Raw genomic sequence first — 26,773 nt, forward strand, 5'->3', positions numbered from 1 at the left:
TGGCTCAGTGGGTTAAAGCCTCTGCCTTCGGCTCAGGTCATGATCCCAGGGTCCTGGGATCGAGCCCCGCATTGGGCTCTCTGCTTGGCAGGGAGCCTGCTTCCTCGCCTCTCTGCCTACTTGTGATCTCTGTCTGTCAAATAAATAAATAAAATCTTAAAAAAAAAAAAAAGAATCAGTATACAGTTTCTGTAAGGAGCCAAACTATAGATTGATTAGTCTTTGTGGGCCATACAGTCTATCTTACAAGTATTCAACTCTGCATGGCAGTGCAAAAGCAGCCACAAACAATACATGAACAAACGAAGGTGGCTTTATTCCAATTAAAATTTATTTATGGGCACCCATATAAAGACATTCACAAAACAAGGTCTTCCTATTTATTCACAAAACAAAGTCTTCCTATTTACACGGTACAACCAAACCATAGCATGAGTTAAAAATTTACGGTCCCACAACTCCGTTTACAACAAATTTCCCTCAAACACAGTCTAACCCTTAATATTTAGATAGTTTATTCAATTTGTGAAACCACAGGATTAGAAAGTCATATTGAGCCTATATTTATTGTCACGATAATTTAAGAAGAAACGTGAAGTAAACGCTAAGAACATAGGCTTTAGAGTAAGACGTAAATTCAAATTCAGGTTCTGCAGTCTTCTTAGGTGTATGATAGAGAAAATGGAGAAACAGAACATTTTACATGTTTCTTCCTTTGTAAAAGAAGCAAATGGTTTGTTTGGACGATTAAAAGATCTAATACCTATCAAACCCCTAACACTACGTTAAGTAAGGCACACGGTACGGGCTCAGGTAACATAGATGTTACCTGGTTTTCACTGTTGGGTGAAGTCACTGCTAAGTAATTTTTATTTTTATCTGTGTGGAAAGACTATCAGTAGTCCATTTCACTGATTATGAATCACGTTGTAGTTAGGAAAATCACCTTAATGTAATGTCATTAATTTGGAAGCCCTGTGATTAATTCGGTATAATAGATGAATTACACAGCAGGATCCTCCCGTATCAGTTGGCCCTCGGTGTATGTTTTTATATTGGACTTGCCACTGGGACTTACCTTTACATCTCTGCGAGTTAATGGTATTTATCTGTATTGTTTGTATATATATATACTTTGAAAACTAGCATTTATTAAAGCATTGGAATAAAGGTATTCAGATGACTTACGGAGAGTTCCAAACCGCATTAGACAGTATTCAAGCAGATACAAGTTTACAGTTCTCCTTAAAAGCTTGTTGTTTTTTTTTAAAGAGGTAATACATGGTATACGGGACAAATTGCAAAACGTACCAAAGACAATATGGCTTTCTGAAAAGCAAGTTTTCTTCATCTCCGCACTACATCCGCTGGTCCCACAGCTGCCCTCCTGAGCAGCAACCGCTCTGACGGACGCAAGCACACACGTACACACCAGCACGTGCGTCTGTGCGGACACACGCTGCTCACGCTGCTCGGCCCCTTGCTTGGTTAGAGGATTCCCGAAAATTCCCGTATCTCTGCACACACAGTTGCCTTGTATTTTTTAACGGCAGCTTAACATCTCATCAGAGGGCTTGCCCCCCACCCCCGCCACGATTTAACCCGCCCCCGGCACGGACTTCAGGTTTCTTTCTGTTTGCCCGAATAAGGAAGATTGCGCGGCTGCCGGTAACTTCGTCGTTGCAGTGATTTTGTTTTCCTCGAGCACAGCTAAAAGTGATCGTGGGGGAGGGGGAGCCCTTCCCGCGCCCCCCGGCCCCAGGCCGCGACAAGTGTCTGCGGAGCCGCGGATGCGTCCTCCCGCACGGCTGGGAAGCCTCGCGTCGGTCGGGCTCCTCGCGCCCCCGGCGGGAACCGGCCGCGTCACCCCGTGAGTGTCGGGGCGTGTGCGGCCGGGCGGCGGCAAGCGCGCCGGTCCCACGCCGACTTCTGGGGCGCGCCTGCGTGGGCGGCAGCGAGGCGGCTTGCATGCGGCGGCTTGCTCCTGTCGCGGCGCGCGTGCAGCCGCGGCGGCGTCGCCCTCTGTGGTATGCGGCGTTCCGCGCGCGCAAGCTCCGCGGGGAGACCCTGCCGCCTACCGGGCCGTCGGCCTCCCGGGAACGCGGGGAGGTGTTCAAAGGTGTCCCTGAGAAACAGGCACCGGCCGGGCAGCCCCGCTCCAGAACAATGGGTCCTTTCAGCCGCCCCCTTCAGACGGAGGGCTCGTCACCATGACAACCACCCCGTTATTGAAAGTCGGAGCCGGTCCCCGCCTCAGACGCTCTCGTTGCCGGCTCCCCTCCCCCTCCGGCCCCGCCGTATGGTGTGTGGGGCACTGGCAGCTGTTGTCAAAAGAAGGCACCTCTTTGTCTCCGGGGGATGAAAGACATTTGGTTTTCCTCGCCACGCTTTCTCTCCGCCCGACAACTTTTCTCCGCGCCCCGTCCCCAGAAGGCGCCCCTGGATTCGAGAGTCCGGCCCCGAGTCGCCCCCCCCCCCCCCTTAGCTCTGGTGTCTTTCCTCCCGGGCTCCCTCCTGCCGGAGCGTCGCTGCCGTTACCTCTGACTCTCTGAGTCCCCAGAAGTCTCGCTCTCCAGCGGAGGGTTCAAAGTCGGGGAATTCACTTCAGAAATCCCGGGTTTCTGCTCCGCGACGCCGCTCGCGGAGTTCCCCGGCCGGCCGCTTCTCCCCTCAGACCCAATAGCACCACCTTCTGTAGCGAGGAGCTCATTGCCGGGTCCATCCCCGTCGTTAGCGCCGAAAAGTTGACCAATTCGGCCTGTTTCCCAGAACAGAGACTAGACGCTACGTTCGTTCGACGAAGGCTTCGGGTTGGGGACGTCGGACGCAGACAGCGGGACACCCTTCCGGCCGAAGGCAGGGCGACACGGTGATGGAGACAATAGCCTGTATTTTTTTCCTCAAGCTTCTTAATGAAACGTATAATTAAAATACGTTTTAAAGATCTGCATCACTTTTCATGAAGCCCTAAATACAATTGACTTTATTTTTTTCTGTGGAGGAGCTTTATAAAAATTTTAAAATGAGAGAGAAAAAAAAAAAGTCTGGCTGACCATGCGCTTGGGATTTGGGGTTCAAGGAATAGTGCCCCCGAACGTGTCCTCTACACCGGTGGTTCTTGGAACAGATGGTGTTTTCCAGCCTTAGCTGGAAATGGGAAAGGTTACACTGGTGAGAGAGAAAAACAGGATCAAGAAGGAGGAGGGAAGCAGTGGAGGGAAAAATGCAGAAGCTTATAGACACCAGTGTGGGGACTCTCTACGGAAAGGAAAAAACCGGGTTGGTTGGGCTATTTTGGAGACAAAGATAAGCTTAGGAGTCAATGTGGATCAGAAAAATAATCACTTTTCATAAAATCTTATCCTGCGAAGGGTAGATAGTAGAGGAGGAAATTTGAGGATACCTGCTTCAGAGTTCACAGTGTCTTTCTGTTACTTTTTGAAAAATTAAAGTTCTGAAAGGACATTTTTTAAAACTTTGGGAATGTTAAAAGTGTAACAAGTGAAAGGGAAGGAAGTTCAGCAGGTGACTGACAAGAAGTACAGTTTTCTGGTGTTTGCTTTGAATTACCAACAATTACTTTTGGTAAACAGGAAGCAGCCAAGTCTGGCACACAGGAAACAAGTATTTGCAAAGTAAAGGTTTGTTTTGTTTTTTTCCCCTCTGAGAATAATTTTTATCTAAATAACTACCTAGAAAATAATAAGTATGTTACTCTGTAAACTTCTCTTTACAATCCAGGCTTCTTTTTTTCCCAACATGACTGAATAAAATTTGGAGGAAATTCTGCCAATTTTCCTGTGAGATTTGATTATTTCCCCAGTGAATTTAAATGAGAGGCACAATGGTGTCATGATTTGAAACCTCATTATGTAACTTAATGGTTTTTTTTTTAAATATTTTATTTATTTATTTGACAGAGGGAAATCACAAGTAGGCAGAGAGGCAGGCAGAGAGAGAGGAGGAAGCAGGCTCCCTGCTGAGCAGAAAGCCCGATGCGGGGCTCGAACCCAGGACCTGGGATCATGACCTGAGCCGAAGGCAGCGGCTTAACCCACTGAGCCACCCAGGCGCCCCTTAATGGGTTTTTTTAAAGTGTTGAAAATTGTTATTCAGAAATAAAGGCAATTTTCCTTTTCCGAAAAGAATACTCATGGCCGTATCTGTAGGCTGATTTATACCAATAAATACATCATTTTATTTTCTTAGAGTCACACAGGGAACTATGTAGAAATACACTCTCTGGAGTTTAGTGGTCATCATGGGGATTAAGACAAGGCCAAGTCGAACTCCAAGATTCTGATCCCTGTGTCATTCTATCTTTTCTGTGTAAGCTTTCATTTGTCTAAAATATTTCACTGCTAAAGAAAGAAAGAAAAAAAGACCATTACTAGTAGAAATTTGGAGAATTTTTTTTTTTTTTAAGATTTTATTCATTTGAGGGGCGCCTGGGTGGCTCAGTGGGTTAAGCCGCTGCCTTCGGCTCGGGTCATGGTCTCGGGGTCCTGGGATCGAGCCCCGCTTCGGGCTCTCTGCTCAGCGGGGAGCCTGCTTCCTCCTCTCTCTCTGCCTGCCTCTCTGCCTGCTTGTGATCTCTCTCTGTCAAATAAATAAATAAAATCTTTTAAAAAAGAAAGATTTTATTCATTTGAGAGAGAGAGAAAGCACAAGTACGGGAAGAAGCAGAAGTAGAAGCGGGACTGGGCAGGGCGGCTGATGCAGGGCTTGATCCCAGGACCCTGAGATCATGACCTGAGCTGAAGGAAGACGCATAACTCACTGAACCACCAGGGACCCTGACTTGGAAAAGATATTGAAGACAATTTAGTTCAATCATCTCATTTTACAGGTAACATTTTTTTTTAAAAAAGATTTTATTTATTTGGCAGACAGAGGAGAGGGGGAAGCAGGCTCCCTGCTGAGCAGAGAGCCTGATGTGGGCTCAATCCCAGGACCCTGAGACCATGACCTGAGCCGAGGGCAGAGGCCTAACCCACTGAGCCACCCAGGCACCCCTACAGGTAATATTTAGACCCGAGGAATTTATCTAGATAACCTGCACAAGGTCATATGGTCAGTTTGTGGCTATTTACCCTGTGACCTGTTGCCATCCTATAGTCCTTTCAGATCAGAGCTGACCACATTGCCCCTTTCCTGGCCATCATTTACCAGACCTTCTTGTTACTATGGACATGTTTCGTCATTTATTTTAATCTATCTTGTGGAGATTACATAAAAGTTACCTTGCGGAGCTTTCCTGTTTTCCAGTCAACCTTCCCTAAGTCTTTCAGTTCTAGACTTTATCTAAAATATCCAACCTATTCAAGGACTGTAGCTGCTCTATTCACTCCCACTGGCTGTGGACAGCCTGTTAGTTGTCTACTCAATTTCCATTTTCCTGTCTTCCTTATTAACAGAGTCCCTGTCTTAATGGAGTTGGGGGTAGTAACATGCCCAGGTAAAAGTATTCCCGGGACCTCCTTTAGCTCAATACTGAACAATAGAGCAAAAGCAGGATCTCCTGAAAAAGCTCATCAAAGGCAACTGACTCCTCATTGGCTCACGGACATTTGCTTTTTGTCTTTCTCTTCCTTTTCGCCTGGAATATAGTCTGATGCCTGGAGCCACGGCGACAATGTTGTGAGCATAAAGGTGAAAGCCCCACCCTAGGAGTGGAGGAATCACAAACTAAGAGAAGCCTGAATCCTTGACATGAAGCTGACATTCCAGCTCTTGAATGTGATCCCTGTAAAGTTTTATAGGCGAGATAAACACGACACCAGGCGAGGTAGGCGCAAGGCAAGATTTATTAAAGGCATTCTCCGGCGAAGTTTCAGGGCTCAGGAGAAGGGGAGCCAGGAAAGTCGCGCCGGCGGGGGGAGAGGGGGAGATGTGGGCACCCTTGGGCGAGGTTCCTCGACTCCAGAAAGTCGCACTGGGAGGGAGTTGGCAGGGGTCTTTTATCAGGCCAAGTCAGGGCATGGGCTCACATCCATATTTGGTGATCAGAAGGTATGGGGTGAGGGCTCCTGATACTCCTTCCTGCATAGGTATCGGGTTACCTATGGAGACATGACCTGGGCGTACACCCTTTTGGTGGGAGAGTCTAGGGTTAAGGAAGGGGGTGGGGAGGGGACTGGAAGATGGCGGCCCTGGCGGTCATTTCTATTGTTCCTCCTGCATTCCTGGAACCGCCGGCCCAACAATCCCCACTGGCTCCAATAAAGAATAAGAACGATGTAGACTAGGAATTCAGTTTTACTGAATGAACTTTTTTTTTTGAACCCTTACTAGTTCCGTCTATAGTAGTCTATACATACACCATCCCAGGATGTATATGCAAGATCAAGGCACCAGCAGATTCGGGGCCTGGTGAGGACCTTCCTCGTGGTTCATAGACCGCCATCTTTTCTGTATCCCTACTTGGTGAGGAGTCTGGTGTTCCTCCATGAGGTCTATTATAAGAGACCCATTCATGAGGACTTTACTCTCATGACCCAGTCACATCCCACAGGCCGCACTTCCAAATACCATCCCATCGGGCATTAGGACTTAACATATGAATTTTGAGGGGACACAAACAGTCTATAGCAAGGTGATAAAGGCATTTGAATTTAATGCCATAAAAAAGCATTGAAGGATCTGAGCTGGACATAACCATTAATAATTTTTTTGAAATTCACTTTTGCTGCTGTATACAAAATGAACTGAAAGGGGTGAGAGTGGAACTGGGAGACCAGTGTGTAGGTGGTTTATAGTCTTTCAGGCAGGAGGCATTGGTGGCCTGGAATTGGGGCTGTGACTGGAGAGTTGGAGAGAGGATGGGTTCCTGATATACTTGGTGAGGGAATCAACAGGGTTTGTTTCTGGATCAGATGCAGGGATGAGGGTAATGGAGGACCTCAGGATGACTTGTGGGTGTTGGTGTGAGTAGTTGAATGGATAGTGATGTCGTTTACTGAGGTGGGGAAAGCTGGAGGTGGAGTAGGGCTGGAAGAAGGAACAGATTTGGGAAGAAAACTCAAGTGCTTCTCTGTTAAGATATCTGTGAGGCACTGAGAGGAGATGTCAAGTGGGTGATTGGATATGTGGGTCTGGAGGTTTATGAAGAGGTTGAAGTTGGAGATACAAAATCAAAATTAAATAATTGAAAGAGTACTTACAGTCATGAGGTGATCTAGACAAGGACTATAGAGAGAGAATGAAGGAGAATCTAGCTCCTGCTAAATCCTATGGCTAGCTCTTATGGCTAGCATCTAGCCACAGAATAATGCTATGCCCTGGGTAGAGCATCTAGGGATATTCATGTTCGGATATTCCTGGGTATAGAATCTAGGGAAGGAGCCATTTGGTTCAATGATTACTTCCCTCAGGAGACTAGAACTGAGGATGCTGGAAGAGGGATGCTGCTGTCTTCTTATCAGGCAGGGTTTGGATTTCAGGAACTCATGATGACTTTGCTTGGGTTCCTATTTGAGAGGAGTTACAGAGAAGTTCTGCCATCTAGAAGCAGGTGTACATCCCAGGATACCCTCAACACGTCACATCTTGTAAGCTATGTTTTTATTTGTGTATGATGCTGTCTATTCATTTTCCCTTTATTATCCCCAAGTCTTTAAATAAACTTTGTATAAGTGTCCACCCTGGTCTTTGCTCTGCTATGGGAAATTCAACAAAACCTAGTGTGTCTACACTGGTGTTAAAGAGTTAAAGGAATACTAATCTCTCAAGTCCAGCATGGTGGGGACAGCCAGTAGCAGGAGTCCCTAAGGGGAAGGTGAGTCTCTTGTTTGAGGGTTAGGGGTCTTAACTTTAGGCTCTCCTCTCCAGCAGGACAGGCTCCTTCATGACCAGGCTTAAAGGAGCTGTTTTTAATTTTTTTAAAGCACCTGGACTTTTCTTTAGAGTTTTTTCCCACATTAGATTATAAGCTCCTTGAAGACATGTTTTAATTCTTTGTACCCTTAGTGTCCAGGAGATGGTCAGCACTCCATAAATGCTAGTTTAATAGATGAATGAATACATATTAAGCATTGGATATACACACTGCTTTTCAAACAGTTTACAATCCAGTTGCGGTGATCAGATTGCATACATGAATGTGTGGTACAGTGTTAAGAGCACTGTAGGTTACCTAAAGGAGCTGCGAAATGTATTTAGTCACAGAAGAGGGAGAAATTACTTCTAGTATGGGGCATCCAGCTTAGGACAGACTTCATAGAGGAGAAAACATATGGCTGGGCCTTGAGGGCTGGAGAGAATTTCTGCAAATAGGATGAGTAAGAGACAAATACATGCCAAGAAGAAGGATCAGTGAGAACAAAGACACAGAGAGAAGGCATTTTGTTTCTTCCATGCATGACCAGTAGTGAAGTTTGAGGCAAGGGGAGCATTCATGGATAGGAGGAAGGAGTGGCAAAGCTAGAGAGGTGTTTTGGGACCTCACTGCAGAGCCCTTAAAAATGTCTTTCTTAGGGAGCAAAGCCTCTCTTTTCCTAGACCAAAATATTACTAATAATTAAATAATTTTCAGGGAACCCTTATAGCTGAGATTGGCTTCTCACAGTAGAGAAACTACTCAGGAGCACCTCGGTGGCTCAGTTGGCTAAGCATTTGCCTTCAATTCAGGTCATGATTGCTGGGCCCTGGGATCAAGCCGAGCATAGAGTCCCACATCAAGCCCCTCACTGGGGAGGTTGTTCAGCCAGGGGTCTGCTTCTCCCACTCCCTCTGCCCTCACTCCCCACTCGTGCTCTCTCTCTCAAATAAATGAATAAAATCTTTTTTTTTAAAGATTTTATTTTATTTATTTGTCAGAGAGAGAGAGAGCAAGCACAAGCAGGCAGAGTGGCAGGCCGAGGCAGAGGGAGAAGCAGGCTCCCCGCCGAGCAAGGAGCCCGATGTGAGACTCGATCCCAGGACGCTGGGATCATGACCTGAGCCGAAGGCAGCCACTTAACCAACTGAGCCACCCAGGGGTCCCTAAATGAATAAAATCTTAAAAAGAAAAAAAAAAAAGACAAACTTCTCAGCAGTGAGAGCTGTTAAACACTAGAATGGTTTGTCAGTGGAAGGTTTAGAAAATCTTTTCCCAGAGATTTTTATGCATAAAATGGACTTGACATTTGTTAGTGGTTTCCTGTGGCCCCTCTTAACATCATGACAAGGTACCCTGTGAGCTCCCAAATTCTATGATGTTTGATTAAATTTAAAAAATATTTGAGTATTGACTTTGGATATGACCCTTGGCATTGCTAGGAATGAATTCATGTTGCTTCTCCCTCCTGTCAATGTGGTTCTCTTCCAGTGATCCCCATCTCAACAAATGATATTTCCATCCACACAGCTTCCCAAATCAGAAGCCTATGAATAATCCTGGATCTCCCATTCTTCCTTACTACTCACTTTCTAATTAATTCCCTTCATTTTACCACCAAAACACCTCTGGAATTTGTCCACTGATTTCTCCAATCCCCCATGCTGGTTGAAGCAGCTCTCATGTGGATTACTGCAGTAGTCGAAATTATCTCCCTATCCACAAGCTTGGCCTTCTTCAACCCATCCCCCATCCCTGGTCTCTCCGAAATGCAAATTTGAAACCCGTTCACTCTCCTGCTTAACATTTCTTCACTGGGTCTCCTGGCCCCAGCTTCTAAGAGAGGCAAGAGTTATGCAGTCTGTGCCAGACCAGACCGCTTAGATCTTCCTGTGTGCCTGAACTCCAACTGTGTTACTTACCTACTTACTTGACCTTTGGCAAGTTACTTAAGCACGCACTGCAGTTTTTTCATCTATAAAAAGGGGATCATAACAGTTATTTTAGGGTAGTTGGGAAGACTGTATGAATCTGGATCTTCCTCTCCTCTGTAAATCTTTAAATTTGGAGTGCCCCTGAATTCTAGTCCTCTTCCCATGCTCACTCCCTTAGTCATCTCAGCTGGAGTCATGGCTTTAATATCCATATCTGCTAACTCCCAAATGTGCATCTCCAACTCAGACCTCTCTCCTGAAGCCCAGACTCATATATATCCAGCTGCCTTCTCAACATGGCCACTTGACAGCTAATAGATATCTTAACTTTAATATGTCCAAGGCTGAACTCCTAAGTTTTTTCATTCAAACCTTCTCTGCCCTTTTAATCTCAATTCCTGAAACTGTCCTTCCAGATGCTCAGACACAGTCACCGTTCACTTTTCTCTTGTTCTCACTCCTCACATCCCATCCACCTGGAAATCCAGCTGACTCTTCTTTTGAGCTGTAGACAGAATCAGACTCCTCCAACCAACATCTGTGGTTGCATCCTGGACCAAGCCCCATCATCTCTCACCTAGATTATTACAGTAACCTCCTGACTGATTTCCTTCCACCTTGGCCTGTTCACAGTCTCTTCTCAGGCCAACAGATTGATAAATCAGATGCTGTCACTCCTTTCTCAGGACCTCCATTGGCTTCCCATTTCATGACCACTATAAGCCAAAATCTTTATGATGGATTTTAAGATCCTATGTAGTCCATTTTGTAATCTCATCTCCTACTTTACCCCTTGCTCATTCTACTCCAGTATCATCCTTGCTCCTCTGGGACTCCTCAACCATGCTCTGGTGTTAAGGCCTTTGCACTGCCTGTTCCCTTTACTGGAATACTCTTCCCTCAGATATCCCTATAGCTAACTCCTTATTCAAGTCCTTGCTCAAATGTCTTTTCTCAGTGAGACATACTCTCACTACCCTTTTAAAAACTATAACTTTCCTCAGTCCTATGACACTCCTGATCTCCCTTCTAGTTTTTTTCCACGGCACATACCACCCTCTAACATACTATATACTTTACTTATTACATTTATTGATTATTATTTGTCTTCTCCCACTAGAATGCAAGCTCCCCTAGAGCAAGAATTCTTGTTTTATGTTTCCTGGTGTTTTGCATCCAGACACCAGAACAGTGATGGTACATAGTAGAGCTCACGAAATATTTATGGAATAGATGGGCAGTCCATGCAACACAGTGTTTTTATGTGTATATGCATATATATATGCTTTGTATATAATTATTATTATACATTATAATTACATAATTATAATTTTACTATACATTATTATATATCATTTTATAAGCAATATATACAGTTATTAAGCTCACAACTACCTGGCTTCCATGTATCTTCTTATTCTCATCTCCCTGCACTCTTTCTCTAGTTCTAGCTCAGCTATACATAATTCTCTCATCTCTAGAGCTTTCCAAATGTAATCTTCTCTCTGTCCTTCCACCCTTATGTTGCAGAATCTATGTTCATCTCAGGTTTCAATTTAGGACTTCCCTGACCCTAGGTCAGCCCCCTTCACCAGCAAACCGGCCCCCCCACCCCCATGTGCTCCTTGCTCATCGCCCTGCTTTGTAATTACTTGCTTCTCATTTGTCTTTTCAGCTAGCATCTGTGACAACAGACACTATGCCTGTGATGGTAGTCATTGCAGCATCCCCAGCACCCAGCTCCGGGCTTGATACATAGGAGTCTTTCAGTAAACATTAATGCAACGAATGAGAAAGGCCCACAGCAGTGCCTGCATTGCTGCACCTTCCACACGCATTGCTTAGTAACCATGTGCAATTGCATCTTGTGCTGCTTCTTAGGTAATAACAATCGCTAACACTTTCCTAACTCAATCCTCACAACTCTGTGTAGCCTGTACTCTGAGTGCCCTTATTTGAGAAGGGAGAAACTTGAAATTTAGAGAACTCAAGGTACTTTCTCAAAGTCACAGAGCTGGCAAGTGTTGGATCAGGATTAAAACCCAGGCAGTCTGGCGCCAGAACTCCTAAGCTTATACAATCCCACATCATTCAGCCATTTTAATTTTGGACTTGTCCTTTTGCTTATTCAAAAATTAGTCAACTGTCTGTCCTTAGCAAGTATGTCAAAGAACAATCCATACCACCTTTAATGTACATTTATCAGGTCCTTCCTTATGGAGGAGCCGCCACTCATACTTCCCTTTCAGCAAAGCAAAAACCAAAGCCTGAGCAGGGTCAAGATCAGCATTATTACCATTAACACCAGTTTGCCATTTTATCGAACACAAGCAATGTGCCAGGCATCTTCCCACACCTCATCTTTTTTTTTTTTTTTAAGATTTTATTTATTTATTTGACAGAGAGAGATCACAAGCAGGCAGAGGCAGGCAGAGAGAGGAGGAAGCAGGCTCCCCGCTGAGCAGAGAGCCCGATGCGGGGCTCGATCCCAGGACCCTGAGATCATGACCTGAGCCGAAGGCAGCGGCTTAACCCACTGAGCCACCCAGGCGCCCCCCCAACACCTCATCTTATTTAATAATTACTTTTTAGTTTAAAGGGGAACCTTGTCTGACTTCTACTTCGTGACTCTCTGGATCACGATTTGAATCACTTAAAATTTACTATCCAAGTCGTTAGAACGCCTTTTTTTTTTTTTTTTTTTTTTTTTTTTTTTTCAGAGATCTGCCCAACTACCTTATTTTCAGATCTGGGAACTGAGATTCTGAAAGGTTAAGTGCCTTGTCCAAGGTCAAGCAGGTGGTGGTCTAGTCCGGGCTGGAAGAGGCCTCCTGAATCCAAGTCTAGAGCTCTCGCTAAGAGGCTATACAGCCAGTCACCTTTACTCCCCTCAATGCACATCAATGAAAAGGCATCGTGTCTCTTTTTAAATGCATTTACCTAATGGAAAGTAGTTATTATTGCTCATGATTTATTTTTTTTAAGAGATTTTATTTATTTGACAGAAAGAAACACAGCAAGAGAGGGGAACACAAGCAGAGGGAGTGGGAGAGGGAGAAGCAGACTCCGCCCCACCCCTCGCCCCGCAACAGGGAGCCCCATGCAGGGTTCCATCCCAGGATCCTGGGATCATGACCGGAGCCGAAGGCAGATATTTAACGACTGAGCCACCCAGGCGCCCCACTGCTCATGATTTAGTATCGATGATACGCTATTTGACAAATTGTGTCCTGGAAATCACACTTTTTAGCATCCCCCTCCAGGTGCATTCCAGGGTTACGCAGGTGGCAGCAGCAGCCACCCCTTTGTGACTGGGTGACGAAGGGCCAGGGCGCCCTCAGACTGTTCACGCAGCCAATCAGGGCTCGGAGCCACAGAGCTGCACCAATTGGAGATTACTGAAGCCTCAACAAGAGCCAATTGGTGGCTCAAAGTCGAGAAGAATGTGACTGGGGGACAGCAATCAATCAGAGGGGCGGAGCGGATCACCGACCTCCAATCAGAGGCTTTAAGATCTCGGTCGTGGGTGGTGCTGGCGTGAGGCCCACAGGCCAGCCAATCAGCAGGTGAGCGGCCTCCGGCGCGCGTGCGGGAGGCGGCCGAGGGGCGGGGCCTGTCTGCGCGTCGAAGCGGTGGGCGCTGCGAAGAATGAGGCTTGGTGAGGAGAGCTGGCGACCCGGGTTCGGATTGGGGGCAGCGCGTGCACGTACCCGGCCGGGGTCTGGGGGCTGGGGACAGGGACGCGCGAGGTTTCGGGCTGGGCGCGCGGGGCAGGCTCGGAGTTAGGGGTTGCTGTGGGATTGACCCTCCGAGATACGGGATGCGGCGAGCTGAGGGACCGAGTACCGGCCTGGGGAGGGGACCCGCTCCGTCCCGGTGGCTGGGGGAGTAGGGGACACTGTTGCCATGGCAACGCACTTGTGCAGTCCGGCGACCCCTCTTATCGCTTGAACGTGCGCACACCTTAAATCAGCCCCCCTGGCTACCCCCGCCCTAAACGGTCTCCATCATCTTTTGCTCGAAGGCAGGTGGGCTGAGGCCAGCGCAAAAATAACCCACTTTAGCAGCCGCCTCTCCTTCTTCCCGGACTATTTACCCCTCTCTCCCCTCCCTCCTGCTGCCTCATCAGCGGGCAGAGGATTAAGCTTGCCCTGGGGCACTGGGTACAACAGGCCTTTGCCGTTTGACCACCTGGGCCAGTCCGCAGCCAGCTGGTGGAACGGCAACAGCTGCGGTCCAGCGTGGCCGCCACATGCTGGGGACAGGCGTCGTAGAGATGCTGCCGCCTGAGAGACCTTGGGTATCCCCCAGGTGGATTTTTTTAGGGCATTCAGTGCAGAACCTTGTTCATAACAAGTACTCAGAGAACCGGGTCTGACTGACTGAATGAAGATTGTGGTGATGGCTTTCTGTCCGTGGGCCAGCGCTGTCCAATAGACATGAAAAGCAAACCAGCTGTGTAATTTGACATTTTTCTAGTAACCACACTTTTTTAAAAAGGTTAAATTAGGGGCATCTGTGTGGCTCAGTAAATTAAGCCTCTGCCTTCAGTTCAGGTCATGATCCCAGGGTCCTGGGATTGAGTCCCACATAGGGCTCCTTGCTCAGCAGAGAGCCTGCTTCTTCCTCTGCCTGCGGTTCCCCGGCTTGTGTTAACTCGCCCGCTCGCTGTCTCTCTGTCAAGTAAATAAAATCTTTAAACAAAAACAAAAAAGGTTATGGGGCACCTGGGTGGCTCAGTGGGTTAAAGCCTCTGCCTTGGGCTCAGGTCATGATCTAAGGGTCCTGGGATCCAGGACCTCTCTGCCTACTTGTGATCTCTCTCTCTCTCTCTCTTTCTGTCAAATAAATAAAAGCTTTAAAAATACAAAAAGACCCCCAAAATACCCAAAAAAGGTTAAATTAATTTTATTTTTATTTTATTTAACCCGATATATCAAAATATCAATATTAATATTTAACGAATACTAATCAATATTAATAGTTAATATTAAATTATTGGTATCTAAAATTCCATTTTTCATACAAGACCTTCAAAGTCTGGTGTGTACTTACAGCACATCTTAGTTCAGACCAGACATAATTCAAGTGCTCAGTGGCAGCATTTAGCTAAATGGCTACCATATGAGACTGGACAGCTATAAGCATTTCTTATGTATGTGTGAGTTGTGGCTAAAGATATGAAACTTACCAGTATTCTTTGAAATTCTCTTCTGTGTTGGGAGCACTGTAGTGAGGCAACAAAAAAAACGTTAAGGCCTGGTCTTTTTTCTCAAGGAGCTTACAGTCTAGTTGAGAAAACAAACATCCAAAAATTAAGTTGAATTTTAGTTGGTTATAATTAAGGCAGTAGTAAAGATAATGAGGCAGTAGGTGATTGGCAAACAGGGTGGCTGATAATTATCCTTAGGAATTCTAGGGAGAGGGGAACCCGGGTGGCTCAGTTGGTTAAGCATCTGCCTTCCTCAGGTCATGATCCCAGGGTCCTGGGATCAAGCCCCACTTCGGGCTCTCTGCTCAGCAGGAAGCCTGCTTCTCCCTCTCTTACTGTCTCTCTCTCTCTCTCTGTCAAATAAATAAAATCTTTTAAAAAAAAAAAAGAATTCTAGGGAGGGATACTTCAGGCTCTTACAGTAGAAGACTGGAGTCTGCTCTTGAAGGTTGGCACAGTATTTTGTTTTGTTTTTTTAAGATTATTTATTTATTTATTTGACAGCGAGAGAGAGTGAGATCACAAGTAGGCAGAGAGGCAGGCAGAGGGAGAGGGGGAAGCAGACTTCCCACTGAGCAGAGAGCCAGATTTGGGGCTTGATCCCAGGACCCTGAGATCATGATCTGAGCTGAAGGCAGAGGCTTAACCCACGGAGTCACCCAGGCGCCCCTGTACAGTGTTTTGATTGAGTGTAATTGACCATACCTTCTTTTATTTTTAGGGTTGAAAATTGGCAGTTCTGAGACTTGCAGACCGAAGAAGACTTTTCTGTCTCACTGACAATCTCCACCATGATTCATAGCCTCTTCTTGATCAACTCCTCTGGAGATATTTTCCTGGAAAAACACTGGAAAAGTGTGGTCAGCCGTTCTGTTTGTGATTACTTTTTTGAGGCTCAGGAGAGAGCAACTGAGGCAGAAAACGTACCTCCAGTTATCCCTACCCCTCACCACTATCTCTTAAGTGTTTACCGTCACAAGATCTTTTTTGTGGCCGTGATCCAGACAGAGGTTCCGCCTCTATTTGTTATTGAGTTCCTTCACCGAGTAGTGGACACGTTTCAGGTGCGTGAATGTGAGGAGGCTCGTACATGTAAATTATAAAGTGTCTTTATAGTTCTTTTTCCATTGTATTCAGCTTCAATTAAGAAACTTCTTAAAAAAATCAAAACTGGCATTGCTCACTTCCTCTCCCATCTGGTAAGATTCTTATTTCTGTTTATTGAATTGGCTGCATCTGAAATGACAAATCAAATACTTTTGAACCTGTTGTATAAGAAAGCCACTCTACTTGGTATGATTTTATACAGTCATTTTAATTATGGAGGTTGGAATTGCCCTACTTTTTGTCCATAAATGAGAGGAATTTAGTTTTGGGGTTTGTTTTTTGTTGTTTGTTTGGTTGTTTTTTAGTGGATTTGACACTAGCCTTCGTCAACTACATTGCTTTGAATTGCATCAAAAAAGTGATGAGTGTGTAAAAATATGTTTATTTTCAAAAGTTAGGAAAAAGCTAAGTAATGCTTGTTTCACTTTCCCTGGTGGGAGTAATATGTGAACCCAAACTTCACCTTGGGTTTGGGGTGCTTATCCACAGTGTGTCAGTACTAGTGAGTAACTCTCGTTGAAAACAAAGATCAGAAAATCTTCTGTTCCTTTAAGAATTTAAGTGACATTTTACGAGACACCGTTTTCGCTTTGAGTTTTTCTTTCAGGAATAGATTTGAAGATCTTGGGGGAGCAGGGTGTAGGGGAAGTATAAGTGAATTATACCAGGATGTCAGCCCCATTTATAGTGCAGGATTTTAGGCTGCCCAGACTGTGAATGCAAACAGTGGGATCCTTCCCCCTAAAAGAATTGCTCAAATTCTAACTGTTACAGTTATTTGCATAACTCAGACAATATGTGAGAAGCAAGGGCCCCTTGGTTGAATTTCTGTGTCATGTGAAGTCTGGAATTGGTCATATGAATGCAGAAATTGTGGAATTAGAGAAGAAGAAGAGAATAATGACTCTGATATGATGATGAAATTAAAAAACAAGTCAAAGAGCCCTTTCATTTGCAGTCATATCTGTATCACATGTCTAGAACAGCTTTTGTCCCAAGAAAGTTAAAATACATTTCATAATTTTTTTTCCCCACCAATACCTGGTGGTAGCCCGATTCTGGGTTTCTAGTTCTCATGTGGCATACTAGTTCCTTCCCACAGTAAAAACTTGAGAATTATAAATCCCAATATGTAGAGGAACTAGAAGAACCCAGTATTATGACTTATAAACTACTCTCCTTGGGGCTTATTATGATTTCCACATATGATACTTTACCCCATTCTAAGATGAATAGTCCCATTGGTGAAACCCAGCATTTGCTTCATACCGCCATAGCAATATTAGGTAATTTATTATGAGACAGGAAGTGAGAAAAGTTGCTTAATCTAATGGAAACCACAGAGGAATTTGGGATAACTGTAAAGTCACCAGTTTGGAAGTCTGGGACTTCAGAGCTTTTCATTTTTGAGAGATTTGTTAAAAGTAAGTGGACATCTCCTGATTTTAATGTCTTTTCTCTCTGACTGCATTATTTTTTTTTTAGTACTAGAATATGATGGAAGAGTTCCAGCTGTAGAATTGCAGACACTGTTGCTATAGCAGTTTGTCATACTTACAGGTCTTCTTTCCAATGACTCAGTTCAATTATGTCTGATTTATAAAACCTCGTGAGGTGTTTTATTTATTTTTCAAAAGAAATGCACTCTTGGGAAGGGAATGTGTTACTTCCCCCACCCTCTTAAATTCTCGTTTTTAAAGAAGAAATCTTGTTTTAGAAACACATTCCTGACTCTTAAGTGTTCTTGAATATTGGAATGTCTCTGATATTTGCTGTTATCTGACGTAATTTAGATAACATCTGTAGTCTGTTCAATTATGGATGTCATGATTTTAGGAGCATATTGGAAAACTAGAGCATATTTAAAGAAATGGCAAGTGGTGGAATGATGTAGAAACCCTATCACAGCATGAATAGTGGAAGGATCAAACTGTCTGGCTGGGAGAAAAAAAATTGAAGTGAAAGTTTGTAGCTGTCTTCAAGTGACTGTGGGGCTGTTATGAAAATTTGTTCTGTAAGGCAGATCTAGGAAGCAAATTTCAGCTTAGCAAAAGAAAGAACTTTCTAATAATCAGAGCTTTCCATGAATAGAGTGGGCTTTTTCAAAAGGGTGAATTTCCATTCAGTGGATGAATTCAAGGAGGGTTGTATGACCATCTCAGAGGTCCTGAAAAGATGTGACTGATGTTGCTAGAAAGGGCATATCAAATGACTACAAGCATTTCTTTCTTTTTATCATCATGCATCACATTTTTCAAAATACTTTATAATTTACAAAGCACTTTCGCAAATACGATCATTTAATCAATCATGCGTAGTTCTTAAAACATCCCTGTGCGTCCAGTGGTATTATACTGATTATACTATTAAGAGAAATCAAGACCCGAATTATCATAACTTTTCTAGTAAGTGACAATAAGGTTACCACACAGGTCTTCTGATTTAGAATCCAGTGTTTTTTCCACAACCTGGATCATTGAGTATCGAAGTCTTTGTTAGTAAAAGGACAAAGCATTTTTAGAATCCTAGCATCTTAGTGTAGAGATGACTCAAAGAGATTTTCTAGTGTGCTAGTTCATTTCCCTCATTTCATTTTATTTCCCCCTCTCAGTTTGTATTTGCTGCATGAATGTTAAGGAATAGCACAATGGAAAGGGTTAAAAAGATTTTGGGGTCCAATCTGTGTCATATCAAGTATTACAGTTTTGCCTAGTTCTTTCAAATTCTTCTTCCTAAGCATGTATGATAGTCTAGAGTCAGTTTTGTATTCTATATGTTTTGTCTAGTTGAAGAAACTAACCCAAAAAGGTTAAATGATTTACTCTTAATTTATAAAAGAAGTTAGTAATGACACTGCAACTATAAGCCTGTCCAGTGTTCTTTCTACCAAATTGGGCTGCTTAAGAGAAATATGGTTATGCTTCATTCACCTAACGTAGAAGAATATGCCAGAAGCACTGTGTAAACACATGCATAGAACTAGATCCTTATTCTCTAGGAAGATTCTTTCTCCTTATCACAGTCTCTGAATGATTTATATGCTATATGTATGATCTTTTCATCAGGATTATTTTGGAGTCTGTTCAGAGCCCGTGATCAAAGACAATGTGGTCGTGGTTTATGAGGTACTAGAGGAGATGCTTGATAATGGGTTTCCATTGGCCACCGAGTCAAACATCCTCAAAGAGCTGATAAAGCCTCCCACGATCCTTCGGACGGTCGTCAACACCATAACAGGTATGGAGAAAGGGGAAACCCACAGAGCTACCATCCTGGGCGTGGCTTCCTCCAGTGTTGTGCGCTGTTTTTGAGTGCTTGTCTTTGGGGCTCTTAGATGTCCAGATGCTTTAATTTTGCTCATTATAGTCTTTGATTATGATGTGAAATAATGTCTTTGTTATGTAAAAAGTACCCTGATTTCAATGAAAGAATAAAAAGAGGTTTTTTTTCTGATTACAGAAATGTCAGAGATACAGAAAAGCACAAAGAACTTGAAAATAACTTTTTTAAAAAAGATTTTATTTATTTGTCAGAGAGCATGAGCAGGGGGAGCAGCAGGCAGAGGGAGAAGCAGGCTCCCCGCTGAGCAAGGAGCCCTAGTTGGGGCTCAATCCCAGGAACCTGGTATCATGACCTGAGCTGAAGGCAGAGGCTTAACTGACTGGGACACCCACACATTCCAAAAATAACTCTTAATCCCGCCACAGTTTTGACATATTTTTTATCTTTTCTAGACAGATGAATAATGAATAGATGCATAGAATGTTTTAAAAACAACTCTTGTATATTTTTTATGACTTTTATCAACATTTTGTGAACATTATCCCATTATGATACATTCTACATTATTTTTAGTGACTTTATAATTTTCTTTCAGGGGCTCCTGGGTCGCTCAGTGGGTTAAACCTCTGCCTTTGGCTCAGGTCATGGTCTCAGGGTCCTGGGATCGAGTCCCACGTTGGGCTCCTTGCTCAGAGCAGAAACTGCTTCCCTCTCTCCCTCTGCCTGCCTCTTGGCCTACTTGTGATCTCTCTCTGTCAAATAAATAAATAAAATCTTAAAAAATATGTAATTTTCTTTCATATAGAATAGACCTTAAGGTATTTGCTCAGTCTATGTTTTTGATGTTTCTGATTTTTTGTTCTTTTAAATAACAAGGAATTAACTTTATTTATTTATTTGTTTGTTTGTTTGTTTGTTTGTCAGAGAGATAGAGAGAGTACAGCCAGGCAGAGTGGCAGGTACGGGCAGAGGGAGAAGCAGGCTCCCTGCGGAGCAAGGAGCCCGATGTGGGATTCGATCCCAGGACCCTGAGATCATGACCTGAGCCGAAGGCAGCCGCTTAACCGACTGAGCCACCCAGGCATCCCAGGAATTAACATTCTTATACTTAAAGCTTTGTTTACATGTAGGGTGATGTGTTTTCAGTACTAGCAAGGGAAGTACTAGATCAAAGGTTGTTCACATTTTAAGAACTTTAATGCATTGTGCCAAATTGCTCTGAAAATTCATGCTTTCAGTAGCAGTTTCTGTGCATCCTAGACAACCCTACTGTTGTTATTAATTTTTTCAAAACTTTGGCAATTGGTTTAGTCATCTCTTTTTTTTTTTAGTCATATGTTTTTTTAAAATATATTTTATTTATTTATTTAACAGAGAGAGTGAGCACACAAGCAGGGGAAGCAGGAGAAGGAGAAGCAGGCTCCCCACTGAGCAGGAATCCATTGTGGGGCTTGATCCCAGGATTCTGGGATCATGACCTGAGCCAAAGGCAGATGCTTAACTAACTGAGCCACCCCGGCGCCCCAGTTTAGTCATATCTTATGTACACCCTCATTTTTCATTACTAAGGAAGTTAAAACCCTTTGAGTATTTATTGACTGTTCTTCTATTCTGAATTACCTAGTTGTGTGTCCTTTGCCCAATTTTTCTTTTGTTGTTGGAATGTGGTTTTTCCTACTAAATTAAAAGAATTCCTTTCAGGGCACCTGGGTGGCTTCGTTCATTAAGCATCTGACTCTTGATCTCAGATCAGGTCTTGATCTTAGGGTTGTGAGTTCAGCCCCGATTTGGGTTCCATGCTGGGTGTAGAGCCTACTTTAAAAAAAAAAAAAGAAAAAGAACTCCTTTTATTTAAGGACATTAAACTATCATGTATGTAGAAAATTTGGAAATCTACATGGTAGTTTGTAGTTCTTTGTATTTTTGATCCTCTCTTTTGTAGATATTTTTTCACAGTCTGTCACTTGTCATTTAACATTGTTTATGGTGTGTTTGTTTAGCCACATTTAATTCTGATTTAGCCAAACTAGTCATTCTGCTTCGTTCAGCTTTTATATTTTGAGTCTTGCTTAATATATAAACAAGGGCTTGCATGGCATTTGACAAACGAAAGATAATTTTTAAGAAGTATAAATATGCGAGAATACCTGGAAATAGTTTGAAAAAGAATTACAAAGCCTGGACAGATTTGCCTTATCAAGTATCAAGCTATATTAAGTTCATATGGTACAGGAGATGAAAACGCATAGATAGATAAGATATAAAAGCCAAGACAGTTTTGGAAAATAAATTTGTTTATTTATTTATTTGAAATATTATGAAATTTTATGAAATATGAAATAAATATGAATATTATGAAATAAATATATTTATTTCATTTTTTTAAAAGATTTTATTTATTCATTTGACAGCACAAGCAAGGGGAGCAGCAGGCTCCCCACTGAGCAGGAAGCCTGATACGGGGCTTGCTCCCAGGCCCCTGAGATCATGACCCAAACCAAAGACAGATGCTTAACCAACTGAGCCACCCTGGAGATCTGAAAATAAATTAACAACAACAAAAAAAGATTTTATTTATTTATTTGACAGAGAGAGAGATCACAAGTAGGCAGAGAGGCAGGCGGGAGGAGTGGGGGGAAGCATGCTCCCTGCCAAGCGGAGAGCCTGACCCCACTGAGCCACCCAGGTGCTCTGGAAATAAATATTTTTTAAAAAGATCAAGAGCAGTAGAGAAAATCAGATGGACACAAGATATATTACAAAGTTTTGGTAATTTTAAAAACGTAGTATTGGCCCAATAATAGACAAATAGATGATTGGGATGAAGTAGAAAGTTCAGAAACAGGGTGCCTGGGTGGCTTAGTTGGTTAAGCATCTGCCTTCGGCTTAGGTCATGATTCCAGGGTCCTGGGATCGAGCCCACATCGGGCTCCCTGCTCAGCTCTAGGAGTCTGCTTTTCCCTCTCCCTCTGCTGTGCTTTCTTTCTCTCTCTCTCTCTCAAAAAATAAATAAGATCTTTAAAAAGAAGAAAAAGTTCAGAAACAAACCCTTGCTTTTATAGGAATTTGATATATATAGATGTCATATATCAAATCAGTGGGCCAGGGGCCAATCAGTAAATATGTTAGGACAGTCAGCTTTGATATAGAACAAAAATGAAGTCCCCCTACCCATTCTGTACACAAAATAAATTCCAGCAGGGTCAAAGAATTAAATACAAACCTTATAATTGTTAGAAGAAAACATAGGGGAATGTTTTTTTAAGCTCAGAGAAGGTAAGTTCTCCTTTTTTAAAAAGTGTATTTTCTTCTAGTTCTTTTATGGATTTACGTTTGGACATAATTCTTTAATCTATTTAGAAATTATGTTGGTATGCAGTGTAAAGAAAAGCTCCATGTTTATTTCCCCAACATTGTCTACCAGCTTTCCTAGCACCATTTATTAAATAACCTAACCTTTTTCCCTGTTTTAAAATATTTTTATCTTGTACTAAGGCACTGTGGATTCTTTGCTTTTAGGCTTCCTGCCTTACATAATGCTTTAATTACTATGGCTTGATATGACATGTTTTAATATATGGTGCCTCTTTTTAAGAAAACACATTTGTTGGGTGTTTCAATATTTTGGGTTCATTTAACTCTTAAACTCTTTGTTAGTGCCTGAATCATTTTTGAATACTATGGAGTCATTTTCCAGAATCTCTCTTAAATCTGGAAAAAGGTACCTGGGAGTCTTTTTTGAAAAGCTGAAATATTCTGCAAATGTACTGAATATGTGTGTGTGTTTAATGTTTCTTTCTTTAGATTGAAAATATCCAGGTTACAAAAAAAGGAAATAGTTTTTAAATTAGTTATAATATTTCAGAATTTCAGCATAGAACTTTTGGATTAAAAAAATATTTTTGATCCTTGTTGGGGGGGGGAACAAGGATTGATTTACAACTCTTATAGACAGGGAAAGACCTAATTTGTATTATTTTCCTAAGATTCAGTATTAGTAGTAGTAAAATGTGTACATTTTCATAACTAGCATAAATGTGCTTAAAAACCTACCTTGAACTAGAATACTGTTTTTACCCATGCAAATTTTATATTAATATGTAGATCGCCATCTCTGCTGAAAGCCAGTACATTATTTAAGCTACAAGCTATTGTGAAATTTGAGAGCCCAAGTTCATGTTTCTTTTAAAACCAAAATATGATATCTGTTTCTCAGGTAACTTTTAACCTTCATTCTGCTCAAAGAAGCAGACCAGATGGTAATAGGTTTTTAGAATAGACTAGGTTACCCAGATAGAAGTTGAGAAAAACTTTTTTTTTTTTTTTTTTGAAAAATTCTCCCAATTGAGTGCATGAATAATGGGAGCATAGAAACTTCTAGGAAAGTGTTCTATGATTATTAGATAATTAGTTACATCTAATTATCCAGTTGGAATTAAATTACAGTCATATTCATTATCTTAGGAAGCACCAATGTGGGTGATCAGCTTCCCACTGGACAGCTGTCAGTGGTACCCTGGCGAAGGACTGGGGTGAAGTACACCAACAATGAGGCCTATTTTGACGTGATCGAAGAGATTGATGCCATCATTGATAAATCAGGTAGGTACTTTTAATCCCTTTTCAGAACTAGAGAGTGGAAAGGGTATCCTTCATATAACGCTTGCTAGTATCAGAATTATCCCTCATTCAAGATCACTCATTTTAATTTAGTGCCTGCTTTGTGTCAGGCACTGTACTAGGTACTGGGAAGAGACTTAGATATTATGATGCAGATGACATGATCATATATATGGGAACCCCTAGAGACTCAACAAAAAACTGTTAGAACTAATAAATACTGTAAAGTCACAAGATGCACAATCAACATAAAGAACAGTAGCATTTCTAAATATAAACAGTGAACTATGCTAAAAGAAAATGAAGAAAACAGTCCCATTTACAATAGTACCAAAAAGAATAAAACAGGAATAAACTTAACCAAACTCATACTCAGAAAATTATAAAACATTGATGAAGGAAATTAAAGAAGACACAAATAAATGGAAGTAAATGAAAATAAATATGTTACTGGAGTGGAAGAATTAATATTACTAAAATGTTCAAGGGTGCCTGGATGGTTTAGTCGGTTAAGCATCTGCCTTCAGCTCAGGTTATGATCACAGGGTCCTGGGGTTGAGCCCCACAGCGGGCTCCCTGCTTGGCAGGGAGTCTGCTTCTCCCTCTCCTTCTGTCCCTATCCCCCGCTTGTGCTCACTCTCTCTCAAATAAATCTTTTAAAATTAAGATTCTCTCTTACTCCCTCTGCCCCTCCCCCTTCCTCCCTTTTAAACAAAAATAAACGTTTAAAAAATTTTTTTTAAAAGTTCATATTATCCAAAACAATCTATAGATTTAGTGTAATCCCCATCAATATCCCAATGGCATTCTTTATAAAAATAGAAAAAATAATTCTAAAATTTATATAGAACCACGGAAGACCCCAAATAGCCAAAGCAATCTTTTTTTTTTTTTTTTTTAAGATTTTATTTATTTACCTGACAGAGATCACAAGTAGGCAGAGAGGCAGGCAGAGTGGTAGGAGAAGCAGGCTCCCCGCCAAGCAGAGAGCTTGACATGGGGCTGGATTCCAGGACTCCGAGATCACGACCTGAGCCAAAGGCAGAGGCCCAACCCACTGAGCCACCCAGGTGCCCTAGCCAAAGCAATCTTGAGCAAGAACAACAAAGCTGGAGACTTCATACTTCCTGAGATCAAAATATATCACAAAGCTACAATAATCAGAACTATTATACTGGCATAAAAACAGATACATAGGCCAATGAAATAGAGTAGAGTTCAGAAATAAAACCATACATTTACAGTTAACTGATCTTTGGCAGAGTACCGAGATTACACCATGGGGAAAGGATAGTCTCTTCATTAAATGATGCTGGGAAAGTGGAATATCCACATGTGGAAGAATAAAATTGGACCTTTATCTCCCACCAAAAAAATACAAAAAACAAAACTCAAAATGGATTAAAGCCTTAAACGTAAAATGTGAAATCATAAAACTACTAGAAGAAGACATAGGGAAAGAGCTTCTTGACACTGGTCTGAGCAGTGGCTTTTTTGAATATGACACCAAAAGCAGAAATAGACAATTAGGTTTGCATCAAACTAAAAAGTTTCTGCACAACAAAAACAGTCAACACAGTAAAAAGACAACCTGTGGGAGAAGCTCAAGGAAACCATGTTGAGTGAAAGAAAAGAGTCCAGAGTTGTGGGAAAGCATGGGCATTTCAAAGCTGTACAAAGAGGGAAACTTGCAGAAAGCACTGAGGAACAGGAGCTAGAAAAGCAGAAAACTAGGAGAGGTTAGGAGAAAGGAGGATTTTACAAAGGGAGAATGAGATTTCAACAATGACATGCTAGAGAGCTCCTGTAGGATAAAGACACAAAGTATCCATTTGATTGATGACACAGTAGGGAGAGCAGTTTCTGCTCTGAAGTTTTCTGAACCGTTGGTTACAATGATTTCCTGTTTGATTCTTGCACTAGATGGAGGACTTCTTTAAGCTAATAAAGGTCTCATTAATCTTTTATCCCCCTTCCTTCATCATAGTGTCTCATATTTGATATGCAGTTGATAAATATTTAGAAGGATGGACCAATGCATTGGGTAGATGAATTGGATAGAAGGAAAGAAGGAAGGGAGAAGACAAAAGTTGGGGAGGAAGAACATTAAAGAAGGTAGTAGGGAGGAAATAAGTTGGTTGTGAAAGACAGAGAAACGTTGAATAACCTCTTACGGTCTTTTTGTCTTGTTCCTATCTCAGGTTCCACTATCACTGCTGAGATCCAGGGGGTCATTGATGCCTGTGTCAAGCTGACTGGAATGCCAGACCTTACGCTTTCCTTCATGGTAAAATCCTAAACCATAGGTTCAGATCTCGAGATGACAAATTAACTGCTTCTGGAAAGACAGTGGTGAGAATGGAATGGAACAGTTAGAAATACTTATGGGGCGTCTGGGGGGCTCAGTCGTTGAGCGTCTGCCTTCAGCTTAGGTCATGATCCAGGGTTCTGGAATCAAGTCCCACATCAGGCTCCCCGCTCTGTGGGAAGCGCTTCTCCCTCTCCCACTCTCCCTGCTTGCGTTCCCTCTCTTGGCGTGTCTCTCTCTGTCAAATAAATAAATACAATATTTAAAAAAAAAAAGAAAGAAATACTTAAGGATGGGGTGCCTGGTTGGTTCAGTCAGTTAAGCAGCCAACTCTCGATCTCAGCTGAAGTCTTGATCTCAGGGTCGTTGAGTTTAAGCCCCACTTTGGACTCCACACTGGGCACAGAGCCTTAAGAAAAAAAGAAAAAATAATTAAGCACAGCCACAAAGCTTATATCAGGCTTGAATTTTCTATAAGTAGATACAGAATTTGT

General features: G+C 42.6%; 1 protein-coding gene across 4 annotated transcripts in view; it reads left to right on the forward strand.

Annotated features, from left to right (window-relative positions):
* The window catches only part of AP3M2 (adaptor related protein complex 3 subunit mu 2), a 102,739-nt gene that overhangs the window by 70,033 nt on the left and 5,933 nt on the right, over positions 1-26,773 (forward strand). The window contains exons 1-5 of one of the 4 annotated variants that reach the window (XM_047717198.1): positions 13,024-13,316; positions 15,684-16,026; positions 19,135-19,306; positions 23,816-23,953; positions 26,173-26,258. In XM_047717198.1, coding sequence (XP_047573154.1) covers positions 15,754-16,026; positions 19,135-19,306; positions 23,816-23,953; positions 26,173-26,258 — 669 coding nt within the window. In that variant the 5' untranslated portion in view covers positions 13,024-13,316; positions 15,684-15,753. The other 3 variants (XM_047717199.1, XM_047717201.1, XM_047717200.1) reach the window with 3 other exon arrangements.

This window comes from Lutra lutra, chromosome 2 (genome assembly GCF_902655055.1).
Source record: "Lutra lutra chromosome 2, mLutLut1.2, whole genome shotgun sequence".
Lineage (NCBI taxonomy): Eukaryota > Metazoa > Chordata > Mammalia > Carnivora > Mustelidae > Lutra > Lutra lutra.